Raw genomic sequence first — 13214 nt, 5'->3', positions numbered from 1 at the left:
TATGGCCACTCAGCTTTTAAATGTTTCTAATGCTTTTCTAACGGATTGTGTTTTCATGGTATGGCTTTTCCTTCCTTTTGCTTTGGGGGCGGGGGGGGGGGGGGAGAGGAAAGGGTTGAAGCAAGGTTTCACTTTGTACCCAAGGCTGGCCTTGAATTTGTAGCTGTCCTACCTCAGCTTCTCAAGTGCTGGGATTGCAGGTGGGAGCCCACACACACTGCTTCCTTCTGCTTTTCATCTCTCTGGATCTCAGATGAATTTTATATAAGTAATGTGCAGGTGGATGAGTGTGCTCATTCTAAAAATTCTTGCCTTTTATCATTATGTGTATGCCGTTCTGACTCCCACAGTTAGGTTTAACTTGGCCATCTTATTTGTTCTGTTGATTCTTTACCCCTCATCATTTCCCTGCCTTCTCCCAACTAGATGAGTCATTTGGTATTAACTTCTCTGTTGAATTTTAGTTATACTTTTAATTTTTACTATTTTTGTGATTTCTCAAGCATTCAGCAAGCTCATTTTTTAACTTAACTCTCCTAGTTAGGGTTTCTTTCCTGTGATAAACACCATGACTAAAAGCGTCTTGGGGAGGAAAGGGTGTATTTCAGCTTACAGTTCTCAGATCACACTCTATCACTGAGGGAAGGTGGGGCAGGAAGTCAAGGCAGGAACCTGGAGACAGAAACTGAAGCAGAGGCCATGGAGGAATGCTGCTTACTGGTTTGGTCCTCATGGCTTGCTCAACCAACTTTCTTATTGTACCCAGGACTACCACTGGCTCTGCCCACAGTGGACTGGACCTTCTCACACCAATCACTAATTAAGAAAATACCCCACAGGCTTGCCTATACGCCAGTCTTATGGAGGCATTTTCTCAAATATGGTTCCATCTTTTTAGATAACACTAGATTATGTCAAGTTGACAAAAAAAGAGGACCCCTTCCATGCTCTACTTAACATTTACTTCTGCCTCCCTGTTCCCTTAATTTAGCTTTTCTTTTTTTTTTTTTTTTCGTCAAAAAATTTTATTCAGTTGAAACAGAAAAAGCAGGAGTTCATACTATAAGGAGAAAATTGTAATTCCCAATAGAAATAATGTCTAGGAAATAACATCAAAATGAGTGACAATATTTCTCTTAAAGGTGGTGATATATAAATGTTAATCTGGTTTTTAATCAAAACAATGACTTCTGGTTGTTACCTATTGTTCTGAATCAATCAATAATCTAATTCTGTGACTGTTTCTTTACTTTTTTTGACAGACATGTAATTTTACTTCTTAAGGTGACCAGGAAAGGAGCCCCCCCCACATACATACATACATATTTATACAACATTATTTACAAAATTACAATAGAATATTAAAATTTAAACTATAATTCTAAGCTGTGATCATTTGGACAATGAAGAGACTATATTTGTAGATTATAATTATGCATCACCATGCTATATGTTTTCAACAACATTAAGTAATCCATTCTTACTGTGCTTTTCTGAAACCATAATGTATTTTTTTAATGTTAAAGTTATGATTGGAGTCAGTTTTCTTGGACCTGGAGAATCCTTCTGTAACACTCTAACAATACAGATGTTCTGGGCACAAAATGTCTCATCTTTGCTTTGTCTGGAAATGTCCTCATTTCACTGTCTTTATTTAACATTTCTCTAGGGATCACAAATGATATTCAGCTTAATTGTTTTCATCACATGCATTAAAACTGTATTTACATTGTCTTTTGTCCCCCATATTTTCCATTATTGCTGATAAAAAGTGACAGATACTTCTTGCCTTTTTGCATATCTTACATCTCATTTTTTTCTTCTAGCTGTATCTTTGAGTATGTCTTAAATATTGAGTTTTAGCAGTTTGATTTTGAAATAGGTTTGGGTGGCATTACATACTTTAATTCTTCTTAGAATGCATTGACCTTTGAGAAATACAGATTTGTATTTTTCACCAACACTCAAAAATTCTGCTAATTCTCATTCCACTCTGTTGTTTGCATTGATAGTTTTACATGCATATATACATTCACTTTTCTTGAACCATGTCTAATCTGCTGTGAGGACATCTGGAGAAACTTACCGTTTTAGGTTGTAATTTTTTTTTCTTTTTTTTTCTTTTTTAGCTGTTGAAGCTCTCTTTGATTTTTTTCATCATTATTATTACTCACATTTTCTTGCCTTAAGCATATTTATAATAGCCATTTTTTCTTTATTTTTGAGATAGGTTTCACTGGTTACCATGGAACTAATACTCTTCTCCCTCTGACATCTCAGGTGCTGGAATTATAAGTGTGTGCCACCATGTCTGGCTTATGCTGGATATGTTAAAGTGTTGGCCAGCAAACTGTACTGTATCTATCATTTCCAGGTTATTTCTGTTGATTTACTTTCTCTATTTTATTCATGGTCATTAGATATTAATTAGGCCTTGGACATTGTAAATGTGACATCAATTTACTTAATTTTAATATTATTCCTTAGTAAGAATTGGGTTAGTTTGTAGCAGTGTTAACTTAAAAATCATTGTCATCCTCCAGAAGCCTATGTTCAGTTTTGGGGGTTGTTCTAGAGGCCTGTCTTTACCTCTAGGGATGACTGGGTCTTGTCTCTGCGGTGTTCTGGGTATGTGTTCAGTATCTGCCAAGGCTTCCTCTGCTGCAGTGTAATCCTCACTTTATGCAGAGAATGGAAACTTACTGAAGCTCTGAAGGCGGCTTTTGAGAGGTGATTGGGGTTAGATGAGGCCGTTGAAAGGATCTCCATAACTGAGTGCTTTACAGGTGGCTTTATAGGAAGAGGGAAACCAGACATGCCCATGTGTGCACTCCTTGTCTCCGGCCATGTTCTCCCCTGGGTTACCTCAGGACTCTGCAAGTAAGAAGTCCAACACTGGATGCAGCCCCTCACTCACTCACAGGACAGCGAGCCAAAGTAAATCTCTGTTCTTGAGGTAGTAACCAAAAATGAAGTGATTCATTATCATGTTGAGGAGGGACTTTCCTACTTCGGCTGGTTGGAAATTTAGCACCTTTCAGTTTTAATCATGCTCTGACAGTGGTAACAATTATAGTTTTCTACTAATATCTCCTTCTCTGGTATTCATTCATTGTCTATTCCACGTCTGCTCACACTAGAATTGAGCCAAATGAACTCTCTTCCTGTGCCAACAACTGAACTTTTTCTAGTTGAGTCTCATTTTCAGTTCCCTTCTCCAGATTCTAGACACTTCATCTTACCTAAAAGTGGAACTCTTCCATGTGAGTTCAGCAAGACACTGTGATCATCTTCAATAGTCTCTCCTGAAGCTGACAGAAAATTCATGGCTATTATAGGATCATTGATTGTGTGCTTGCTTGCTTTCTGGAATTTCAGCTCTGTACAACACAATTCTCCAGTGTTTGATTGAAACTCTTGTTCCATGAACTTGATGTCCAGTGTTTGAAACGTGGGTTCTGTGGACTTCATACCATAAACCATTATAACTGGAGACTCACTCTTCAGTCTATAGAAAAAGTATTAGGACAAGCTATATCAATAGAGTTGAAGTCCTTTGCACTGTCTTGACATAAAGAGAGGAAAAAAGATGCTAGCTTTGTAACTAGAGTTTTCCTGCCTGGCCCACAGTCAGGACAAATCTTTGTCACCCGTCAGTCCCACAGCCGCTCAGACCCAACCAAGTAAACACAGAGACTTATATTGCTTACAAACTGTATGGCCGTGGCAGGCTTCTTGCTAACTGTTCTTATAGCTTAAATTAATCAATTTCTATAAATCTATACCTTGCCACGTGGCTCGTGGCTTACCGGCATCTTCACCTGCTACTTGTCATGGTGGCGGCTGGCAGTGACTCCTTCTGCCTTCCTGTTCTTTCTTTTCTCCTCTCTGTTAGTCCCGCCAATACTTCCTGCCTAGCCACTGGCCAATCAGTGTTTTATTTATTGACCAATCAGAGCAATTAGACATACAGACCATCCCACAGCACTAGCAGACATGTGGCAACATGTGGAGAGCAAACCAGAAGAGTTCTGGAGCAAGCATCCAGCTCAGAAAAAATAGCTAGGTTTTCTGTGCCCCCAGAATTGTCTGTTTTTTGGAAGTCCATTGAAAAGTAAATTTACAGAATATCATAGGTGTTAACCTGGAACTGATCAGAGAAGAAAAAGGAGGTGTGGTTTCTGTGGTCAGCAGTGAACTTGAGAGATAACAGAAAACTCCAGGACTGAAAAGGAGAGAACACTATAAAATATATCATCTTGAAAGGCATAGAGGGCAGTAGATAGCAATTTGTTCTATTTGTCTAAAAGACAACAAGATTTCATGCAGAATCAATATAATTAAGTCATATGTTCATTACTCATGATCTCTTCATATAATCTGTACCCTTTCATAAAAGATTATGAGTGTGCGTTAAAATCTGTAGTTATGTCTGATGTGCTGTTAGTGGAGGTGGAAAGTTACCCAGGGATGTGACAGGAGCTGAACAAATGCTGGGACTGGAAAGGCACCTGTGGAGGACAGAAGAGCTACACACTAAGGGTGAATCTGCCTATCTTTACTTGCAGCCTTGGGAACTGGGTGATCTTTCAGGAGGAAGGGCCAAGTCCATGCTGTCTCATTCATGACGTTTTTGAAATGTTATGTCTGAAAATTTTAAGGACATTGATTTTGCCTTTCTCTTTTAAGGTGGGAGAAACTTAAACAGATTATATGTTGAATAGAAGAGTCAATGAAATGATGATTTGGAGATGAAGTATCCCTCAGAAAGGCTTGTGTGTTCAAAGCTCAGCCACCGGATAGTAGACCCAGTTGTTAGGGGACCATTGGATTATTGGGCCCACTAATTTATTAATTAATTCTTTCACTGGTAGCATCATAACTTGATAGCAATATTGAGTCATGCTAGGAAGTAGAGGATGGGGCTGATTGGAGAAAATGTGTCCCTGGGGCCGAGCTCTGAGAGGGCATATTTTGACATACACACCCTCCCCTCTCATTTTTTCCCTTTTGGATGCCATGGTGTAAGAATCCTGCTCTGACACACACTCACAAAAGCATAATATTCTGCCTTGTGCAAGTCCAAACCAACCGATCGAGGCAACCATGGAATGCACTATAAGCCAAAATCAATCTGTGATCTTGCAAGCTGTTGCTGTCAGGTATTTGTCACGGCAGAGAAAAGCTGAAGGAAATAGGTAGCTGAAGCAAGAGAAAAAAAGAAAAGCTGAAGGAAATGGGTAGCAAGAGAAGCAAGCATGCTGCAGAGCCTAGATATGAAAGTGGGGCAGAAGTTCTCAGAGGTGTGGGAATTTCTTCTGGAATGGAAAGAAAGACCCAAAAGCAAGATGAGGATATGTTTTAGCTTCAAGGAAACTAAAATGATGGGTCAGGCAGAGACCAGAAAGCACTGATCTAGGTGTCCAGTCCTCAGTCAGAAGTAAATGTGATCATAACCAATGGGATGGTAGCAGCGGCAAATCTGGATTCTCTCAGAAAACCCCTGGAAATGTAGGTGGCAGTGGCTAGCAGCTAGAGAGAGCATGATAGGAAAAGGCTTGAAAAGACAGGAGTGTGTTTTTAAAAAGACAATGTTGGGGCTGGAGAGCTATCTCAATGAGAGCACTGTGGAGGCTCACAAAGATTCCTAGTGAGATCTGAGCTTGCTTTACCCAGCAGAGCTGCATCAGAGGATGGCTTGACCATGTGCATGGTTACCAGGTGTTTGAAAGGGTCTACACATGGCTGTGCTAGGGGGAGGTCTTTTTTTCCATCCCTTGGCATTCCTTTTTTTAAAAAGCCCTTTAGAAGAGACAGAAGGGGCCAGTGGATAAGGATCCAGGCTCTCCCAAGCTATCCTGTGTTTCTATCCGTTTCTCTCCCCTCTATTCTTCTATCTAAATATTTTTCACTTCTCCCTCTTCAAGAGTATCTTGGGGTAAAAGTGGGAGTGGGTATCCCACAGAGCACTGGCTTCCTGAGGACATGGGTTTGATGCCCAGCACCCACATAGTGGCTCACAACTGTCTGAGTGGCAGAGCACGGGTTGGGGGGTGGGGGGTGGGTGACAAACTATTCTCTATGTGATAGTAGGATGATGCTGCCATAGCATTAGACTCTTATTAGCAACCAAATAAGGTGCACTGCCAAGAGTCAATTCAAATATGAGTTTTGAACTTCTGAAAATGAGAGTGTGTACAAGAGTCACCATTTGTAACAAATGAGCCTCAGTGAGGCTGGAAGTTACCCTGAAGGTGGGGTTTATACATGCAATTGGAGGGGACAGGAGAGGTATATGGAAACTGTACTTCCCACTCAACTTTTAGATAAGCATAAAACTGACCCATGAAAATCAGTTTGTTAATTTAAGAGCTAAATTGGTGTATTCATCATTGCAGACTTATGGGTCCCCTGAGGTATAGTGATTTGATGATGAACATTTCAAATGTGGGACAGAGTCAAGGCACTTCCTTTCTTGTTCGGGTCCATGTTGTCAAGGGTTTGGCTAATTTCCTATCTCCTAGCATAGGAAATGGGAGCAATTCTGTACTAATCATAAAGCAAGTGGTTCTTCGACATCTTTGTATTGAAGCAAGTAGATTTTAGCTTCTGCAGTTCCCTAGCCCTGGCAAGTATAATGCGGATATTGTTGCTCATGATGCCCTATCTTTGGCTTCCAGGAAGTTGTTCTCATGTTGCATTGACACAGAGGAGAGGCTTACAAGCAGGTTGGGAAGATGGAGGCGATAATGTGTTTTCTGGCTATGTTAAAGTTACCATCTGGAATTTTGTAAATTGGGACAGCATGTCTTCACAACACATCTCTTCTTAAACCCTTGCAGCCATATTGTGTTCCTAGAATGTGCCTGTCCTTCAGGGCGGATGGTGGTGGTTCTTCATTCCAGAATGTCCCCAGTAGGAGGAGCAGGGAAGAATGTATTGGTGTGCATCTTCCTTCAAGGTTAGCAGAGTTGTAATAAAGATTTTCTTACTCTTTTTCTTTTCTCATTTTCCCCACGATTGAGCTCTTTTAAAAGAGCAGCGACCTCCAAACATTGCTGGTTGCCCTTCCTTTGGTAGATTCTGTACCCTTCTGGAAGATGGAACAGCTTCATCCATCACCTAAGTTCCTTTTTCCTTCTCTGACAGTATTAGATGTAGAAATTGACTCAGACTATTAGACAGCTGGGAGTGCTTAGGAAGACCATGTAGGCCGACTGTGAGAGGACTTTGTCAGAGGTTCGTGATGTTGGGAAAAGGCACAGGAGATTGTGATGCCTTTCACTGACTTACTTTTTTTCTAAAGATCAACACAAATAGGTTTAAGTTTTGTTATAACATAGAGGATACTGGAAGAAGAACAAATGAAGTTATAAATAAAATGTCTTTTGTAAAGACAAATGATTTAGAAGATCTATGCCTGCCTTCTCTGTGCATCTGTTATCTCCTCTGTCTTATCAAGTTATACTTTGTTCTGATTGACATAGAACAATTTTTTTAAATACTTGTATAAAATGGATAGAAAACAAGCACAAGCATCCTCTAAAAAGCAAAGAAGCTAAAGAAAATACTAATTTTACTTAGTTTTCAAGTCTCTTTTCCTTGGACCATGAACAAGAAAAGAATTTGTAAGGCCTAGCAAAAGTGAGCATTGAGATGGTGATGCTAGGTACCAGAATGAGTACCTAGGGATGAGTAAGAGGCTTGCCTTTGCTGGGACATGGCCTCTGGGACCTGCCGACTTGTGTGGTACTGGAAGGGCACACACTTCTGACTCTAGCTTTCCCTAAGCCAGAACTCTGTCCTCTTTCAGGGTGGAAGGCCATGACATTACTGGATGGGATAGTAAGTGAGACCTGGGCACTAGGAGAGGAGAATGATATCCAAGAGCCAACTAAAGCCAAGCACCAGAAGGCAGGATGCGTGGACCTGGGGTTCCTCATCCATAAGCATGCTGCTTTGCCTTCTTGAGCCACTTACAAGATATAAATTCATTGTAAAATTAAGAAATCAAATATGACAACTGCAGAGTATTGAATTCCAAGGACTCCACATGACTGGCCACAGGTCCATTAAGCTGACCTACCTGGGGTTTGTAACCAGTATGTTTTGTATTGTTAATGTCAGCTGGTCATCATCATGGTACAGATGGCATTAGGAGGGTGTGGATTATCAGAGATAATTTTAATATGGATAACCCTGACACAGGAGACCAAGAACCAATGAGAGTTTACATTCCAACCAGGTAATTAACTATTGACTTGTTATTACAGAAGATAGGCTGTAATATAGGGATGAACAAAGAGATAGATATAGAGATGCAATAAAAACAAGCCATAAATTAGGGGGCTCATGACTAACAGATACTCACTTAGTTCTGAGGCTTGAGAAGTCCAAGATCAGTGCACCAGCACATCTGGTATCTAGGGAAAGTCTTCTTCCTGATATGGCCATCTCACTGTAACCTCATAGTTTAGAAGAGAACTCTGTAGCCTCTTCAGCGCATTATAAGGCAACACTAACTCCATTCATGGGAGCCCTACCCCCATGTCCTTATCCCTTCCAAAGTCCCACCTCCTGATACCATCACATTACAGATTAGGTTTCAACAAATGGATTTGGCAAAGGACAAACTTTCAAGCCACAACAGCAGACAGGACAGACTCAGTATTTGCTGGAGTTGAAAATGGCAAATGTTCAAGATTATAAAATAAGGCAAACTATGATGTGAGGCCTAAGATATGTGCAGAGAAGAAGAGTGGAGAAAGTGGGAGTGAAAGGATTGACTATGGAAGAAAAAGGTTCCACAGAAGAGAAGAGTGACTTTAGTGAAGCCACCGTATATGGAGAGGATTTCAACTATCAGAGCTTAAGGAGCAAACCGTCCAGACCAAAGAGACAGCAGGAGCAAAGACTCCTGTTGGTTGATATGCCACACAGGATATCAATCTTCCTCCCATTGTATTTGCAGAACATCTCGTGTAGGCATGGCACCTGAAACAGGACATAAGCCTCAAAAACTTAGAATCTGACAAAATTATGCTTGAGTAGCAGTCTACTAACCATCTGTGAGATGAGACACCTTAACCAGGCTGAACCCCGGATTAAGTCACATGTAGGATAACACTGATAGAAAAACACAGTTTCTGCTTCAAAAGGAATAAGAGATGGTTGATTCTGGAGTCAAATATGAGTGATCATGGCCTGATCATGAGGGAACACTGTGTTCTAATGTGGAGGCAGTAACATGAGATTTTATTGGTTGCAGAAGAAAGTTGTAAATCAAAGTATTTGCCAGATTCATGGGTGGGTGCCATATGTATGTGGATTTAGATGCTACTTGATGACAGTCCTTAGCCCTTGGGTTATGGGAAGCTAGTGGTCTGCTAAGAATACATTTTAAAGGTTTTGATAGTTTCCAGGATGTTAAGTCAGTAGGGGTGAGCACTGAATGGCTTTCAAAGTGACTAAAAGTAGAAGAAGATAATTTGGCTTTGGTCTAAAACAGTTTAACTCTCCTGGTCATGAAGTTAAGTCATTGACTTTGTAGTATCTTTAACACAGCTGTGGTGATCTCCTTGACCCCAACTTTAGTTCCCAATGGAGACCAGCTTTATAGAGCTACTTATAAGGGTTAGATAAGAAAATGCTTACAAGACTCCTTCCAGCACTCAAGGTCTCCCATAGGAGGCTGCTATTATATGCTCTGATAGCTGCCTCCACCTGAGGATGTTACAGGGCTTTACAAATGCTGTGACACTTGAATGGGGACCTAATGTAGTAGGCAGAGGGGGCTGAGAAAGACCCTTTGCAGCTGAGGTTACATTCAAAGTGATGACTCCCTTTATAACCCATGAGGAAGGAAGCAGGAAGAAAAGAATGGCCACATGGATGGCCACAGATAAAAGCTCAGTGCCAGTTCAGCCCACTCTTACCTGATCAAAATACCAGACTGCTCCACTGGAGGAAGACTGAAGAGCTATAGTGCAAACGCTCTCAAGTCATATAGTCAGTTTGCTCAAGCTCTTGTGCAGCAGATGCTCTGGATAGTTTCTCTCTGAAGAAGCCAAGAGCCAGAGGAGAAGGGGTGAGGAGAGAGGGAATATGTGGCTGTTGTTTTTTCCATCCTCCTGGAGGATATTTTGCTTCATTGGTAGATGTTTAGCAAGACCTGGTTGGCTCCTTGAACACAGGAGTCGCCCAGGTATTGGTTGATGTGCTAGTACTTTACATTGTATATCTTTTACTGTCTTCCAGACTGAACACTTGCCTTTGCAGACTCAGTTCAAAGAGAAAGGCGCTGGTGGTCTTCAGTCCTCTGTAAGTAAAGCTCATGTTGTATCCACCCAGGTACATTTGAAAGTCTCGTTGGATATCCACAAAAGTTCATTTTAGCCATTGCTCCCTGTTTACATGTCTGTACATGACTTGATAAAGTCCTTGAACTTGCTTACCCTTGCAAATAATGTAAAGAACACTTCTGAGTAATCCCAGAAGTGTTTCAGTCACCTGAAACCAATGCCCAGGCAGAAGGGGCCATGTCAGAAATACCAGAGAACATCAGAGGGAGTTCATTCCACAGTAAGTGTCAGCTGTGGCTCAAGGTCAAGTCAGAAGGAAGGTCGAGGAGAGGCTGTCTGGGGCAGCATTTTTAAGTCTCCCTTTGATCAAGCATATGGTCAAATGCTAGTTCATTTTGCTGTGTCTGTTCCCTAATCCCCCAATGCTGAATCTTGATGTTTATTTTCGTTTTGTTTGATTTAATTCTCTGACCATCTCATATATTCCTTCTGAGCTTGGAACCCTTTTTGAGATGTTCCTGAAGTTCACAACCATGCCCTTCTTTAGCTGACCTTGATTGGTACCAATTCCAAACTTCAAAACCTAAAACAGCTCACAGCCCCATTAGTTGGAATTTATAGTTAAAAGTCACCACTCCTCTTTCTCGGGTATGGTGGGCACCAGATGACTGGAACATGGTGAGTTGTAGAACTTTGCCTTGCCATCTAGTTCCTTGTGGGGTCGTGAACTAGGGACATGGACTTTAATGAATTTAACTTTTGCTTGTTTTTGCCAGTGTGCTAGAAGAACGTAAACAGTTTCTCTGCTAATATAAGCAATGTTTGAATTTTTAGAATGGACTAAATAGCAGATTTGACTATGAAGATGAGAACACAGTACAAGAGGATGGGGCTCAGGAGATGTACCCCCTCTACAACCAGATGAGTTACCAAGACCGAAGCCCCCACAAACATCACTCAAGCAACCCCGAGAGACTCTACATCAACCCACGAGAACATTATGTGTGATTTTCCTCTTGTAATGGGTGTTCTAACAAATGTTTATTCCTAGACTTGAGAGAGAAACTGAGGCATCTAAACAATTTCAGTCTGAGTGAGTCGGAACTCTTGATGAATGACTCTGAGCTAATAGTGGTTTTCTTAACTTCATTAAGGGTTTCTTAACCACCAGCTGTGTTTGTGAACTTGCCTGTAGCTTTGCATCTCTGTAGCTCTAGTGTTTAACTGCTAACACTTGGCCTACAATGGCGTGTTCATTTGAAATCACGGCATCATCTGCCTGTGATGACTGCAGGCAAAGGCCCCAGCTGCTGGCAGCCACTCGGCTCGGGTCTCAGGCAGTGCTCGGCTGTAATTTAAACAGGTGGGAAACTCCGAGCTCCAAATCCAGTTCACTAATTATTAAGCTGGGATTTAGATTTCCCTAGCATCTCAGTGCGATTACAATAGCTGTGTCCAGAGGCCGAGGGAAGAGGCGGGCTCTCCTCTCTCCAAACAATATAACAAAAGCAGTGAGAGCCTCCAGGCCTCTCTGGGTGCTTGTGAAGCAGTATTAGTGCAGAGTGTCCTTCCTAGCCGGGGGATCCAGGGGCTCCACAGGGCCCTCTGCCTTCTGTCCCCTCGTGACTAGCACTGCTACAGAGTCTTCTCCTTTGTCCTTGGAGCCGCGCCTGTTTTCCCACCTAGTAATCCTAAAATCCCTGCCAAAACGGGCTGCAGTCCTCTTAGTCTTGCTCTTTTCTTCTGAACCTGACACGCTCACCTTTCTCCACTCCTGTTGATTTCACACCGGTCTCCCTCCACACCGGCTTCCGCTAGCTCCTCTTCTGCACTCTTTCCCTTTCTTCCATGTCTTATCTACCTCAAGAAACAGAAAGCCTACTGAAGGTCACCCTGCAATGACTCCCACTCTTAAAAGCCAGGTGGAAAACTGAAAAACTGTTTTTTGTAAAGCTACTTCAACATGACGTGCTTGCTAAATCTGCATGTTCTCTGTTCCTCCTCCCCACATCACCTGGTGAACAAGCCTCTAGAGAGCGTACAAAGTGAATAATACAGTAGCCTCTGCCTAGGTAAATGGCTACACCGTGATGCTGTTATACCTGCTCATGTCTGCCCGGAGTCCTGTCATCTCCCTCTGCCAGCTGTCTATCACTGTGACTGACAATGGTCACAGAAAGAAACTTAGAGGCCAAAGGATCATGGGCACATCTTAAGGATAATGTCGCTTTACTGTGTATCCTGGATGATCAGAGCATGTCACAGGCATTAAAAAATAAAATACTATGTACGTGTTAATATTAAGAAAGACTGGTATCAACATCAAAATAAATAGTATACACATCCATCCTAAACTACAAGAGGAAATGAGAACATTACCAGATTTATAGTGAAATACCAAAGATATTTTATTCATGCCACACTCGGCCTTGGTTCTCCATAGCTTCTTTTTGTTGTTTGTCAGGCTTTGTGAGATAAGCCATAATGGTTGTTCTGCTGTAGTAATGTACACACCCAGCCCACTCCCCGTTATCAGCAGTTCAAGGAGTAACAATACTCAAATTGCATCTTACATCTTGGTTTAGGATTGGCGCTTTTAGAGGTCATGGCTCCAAAGCACCTAGAGTTCCACTGGTCTTCTCTTCTCCATCACTGTGCTACTCTGGGTTTAGTTTACTGCCTTTATAGCAAAGATGATGGTCAGCTTCATAGCTCAGACGCCATTAGGAAGTCAGTGTAACTACAGCTACAGGGTTCCTTGTGACTGTCCTCCAGTAGTCAGATGGTATAGTACTAAGAGTTTTCTTTGGCAGTGAAGCATTTCATTAGCCCTCGATGTTAGGGGCCAGATTGTAGAGCACTCCTCCTTTAGAAGGCTTTAAATATCTTAACACTAAGGAGAGTTGCTAGAGT

At 41.6% G+C, this 13214-nt stretch overlaps 1 protein-coding gene across 3 annotated transcripts in view; it reads left to right on the top strand.

The window, feature by feature from the left end:
- The window catches only part of Nectin3 (nectin cell adhesion molecule 3), a 124490-nt gene extending 111881 nt beyond the window's left edge, over positions 1-12609 (top strand). The window contains exons 8-10 of one of the 3 annotated variants that reach the window (XM_076548925.1): positions 6843-6961; positions 10258-10320; positions 11136-12609. In XM_076548925.1, coding sequence (XP_076405040.1) covers positions 6843-6961; positions 10258-10320; positions 11136-11145 — 192 coding nt within the window. In that variant the 3' untranslated portion in view covers positions 11146-12609. The remainder of the gene's footprint in view (positions 1-6842; positions 6962-10257; positions 10321-11135) is intronic. The other 2 variants (XR_013043758.1, XM_076548924.1) reach the window with 2 other exon arrangements.
- The last annotated feature ends 605 nt before the right edge of the window (positions 12610-13214 follow it).

Source organism: Peromyscus maniculatus, chromosome 12, assembly GCF_049852395.1.
Source record: "Peromyscus maniculatus bairdii isolate BWxNUB_F1_BW_parent chromosome 12, HU_Pman_BW_mat_3.1, whole genome shotgun sequence".
Lineage (NCBI taxonomy): Eukaryota > Metazoa > Chordata > Mammalia > Rodentia > Cricetidae > Peromyscus > Peromyscus maniculatus.
The sequence above is the reverse complement of the archived record's forward strand: the minus strand, read 5'-3'. Positions and strand labels throughout refer to the sequence as shown.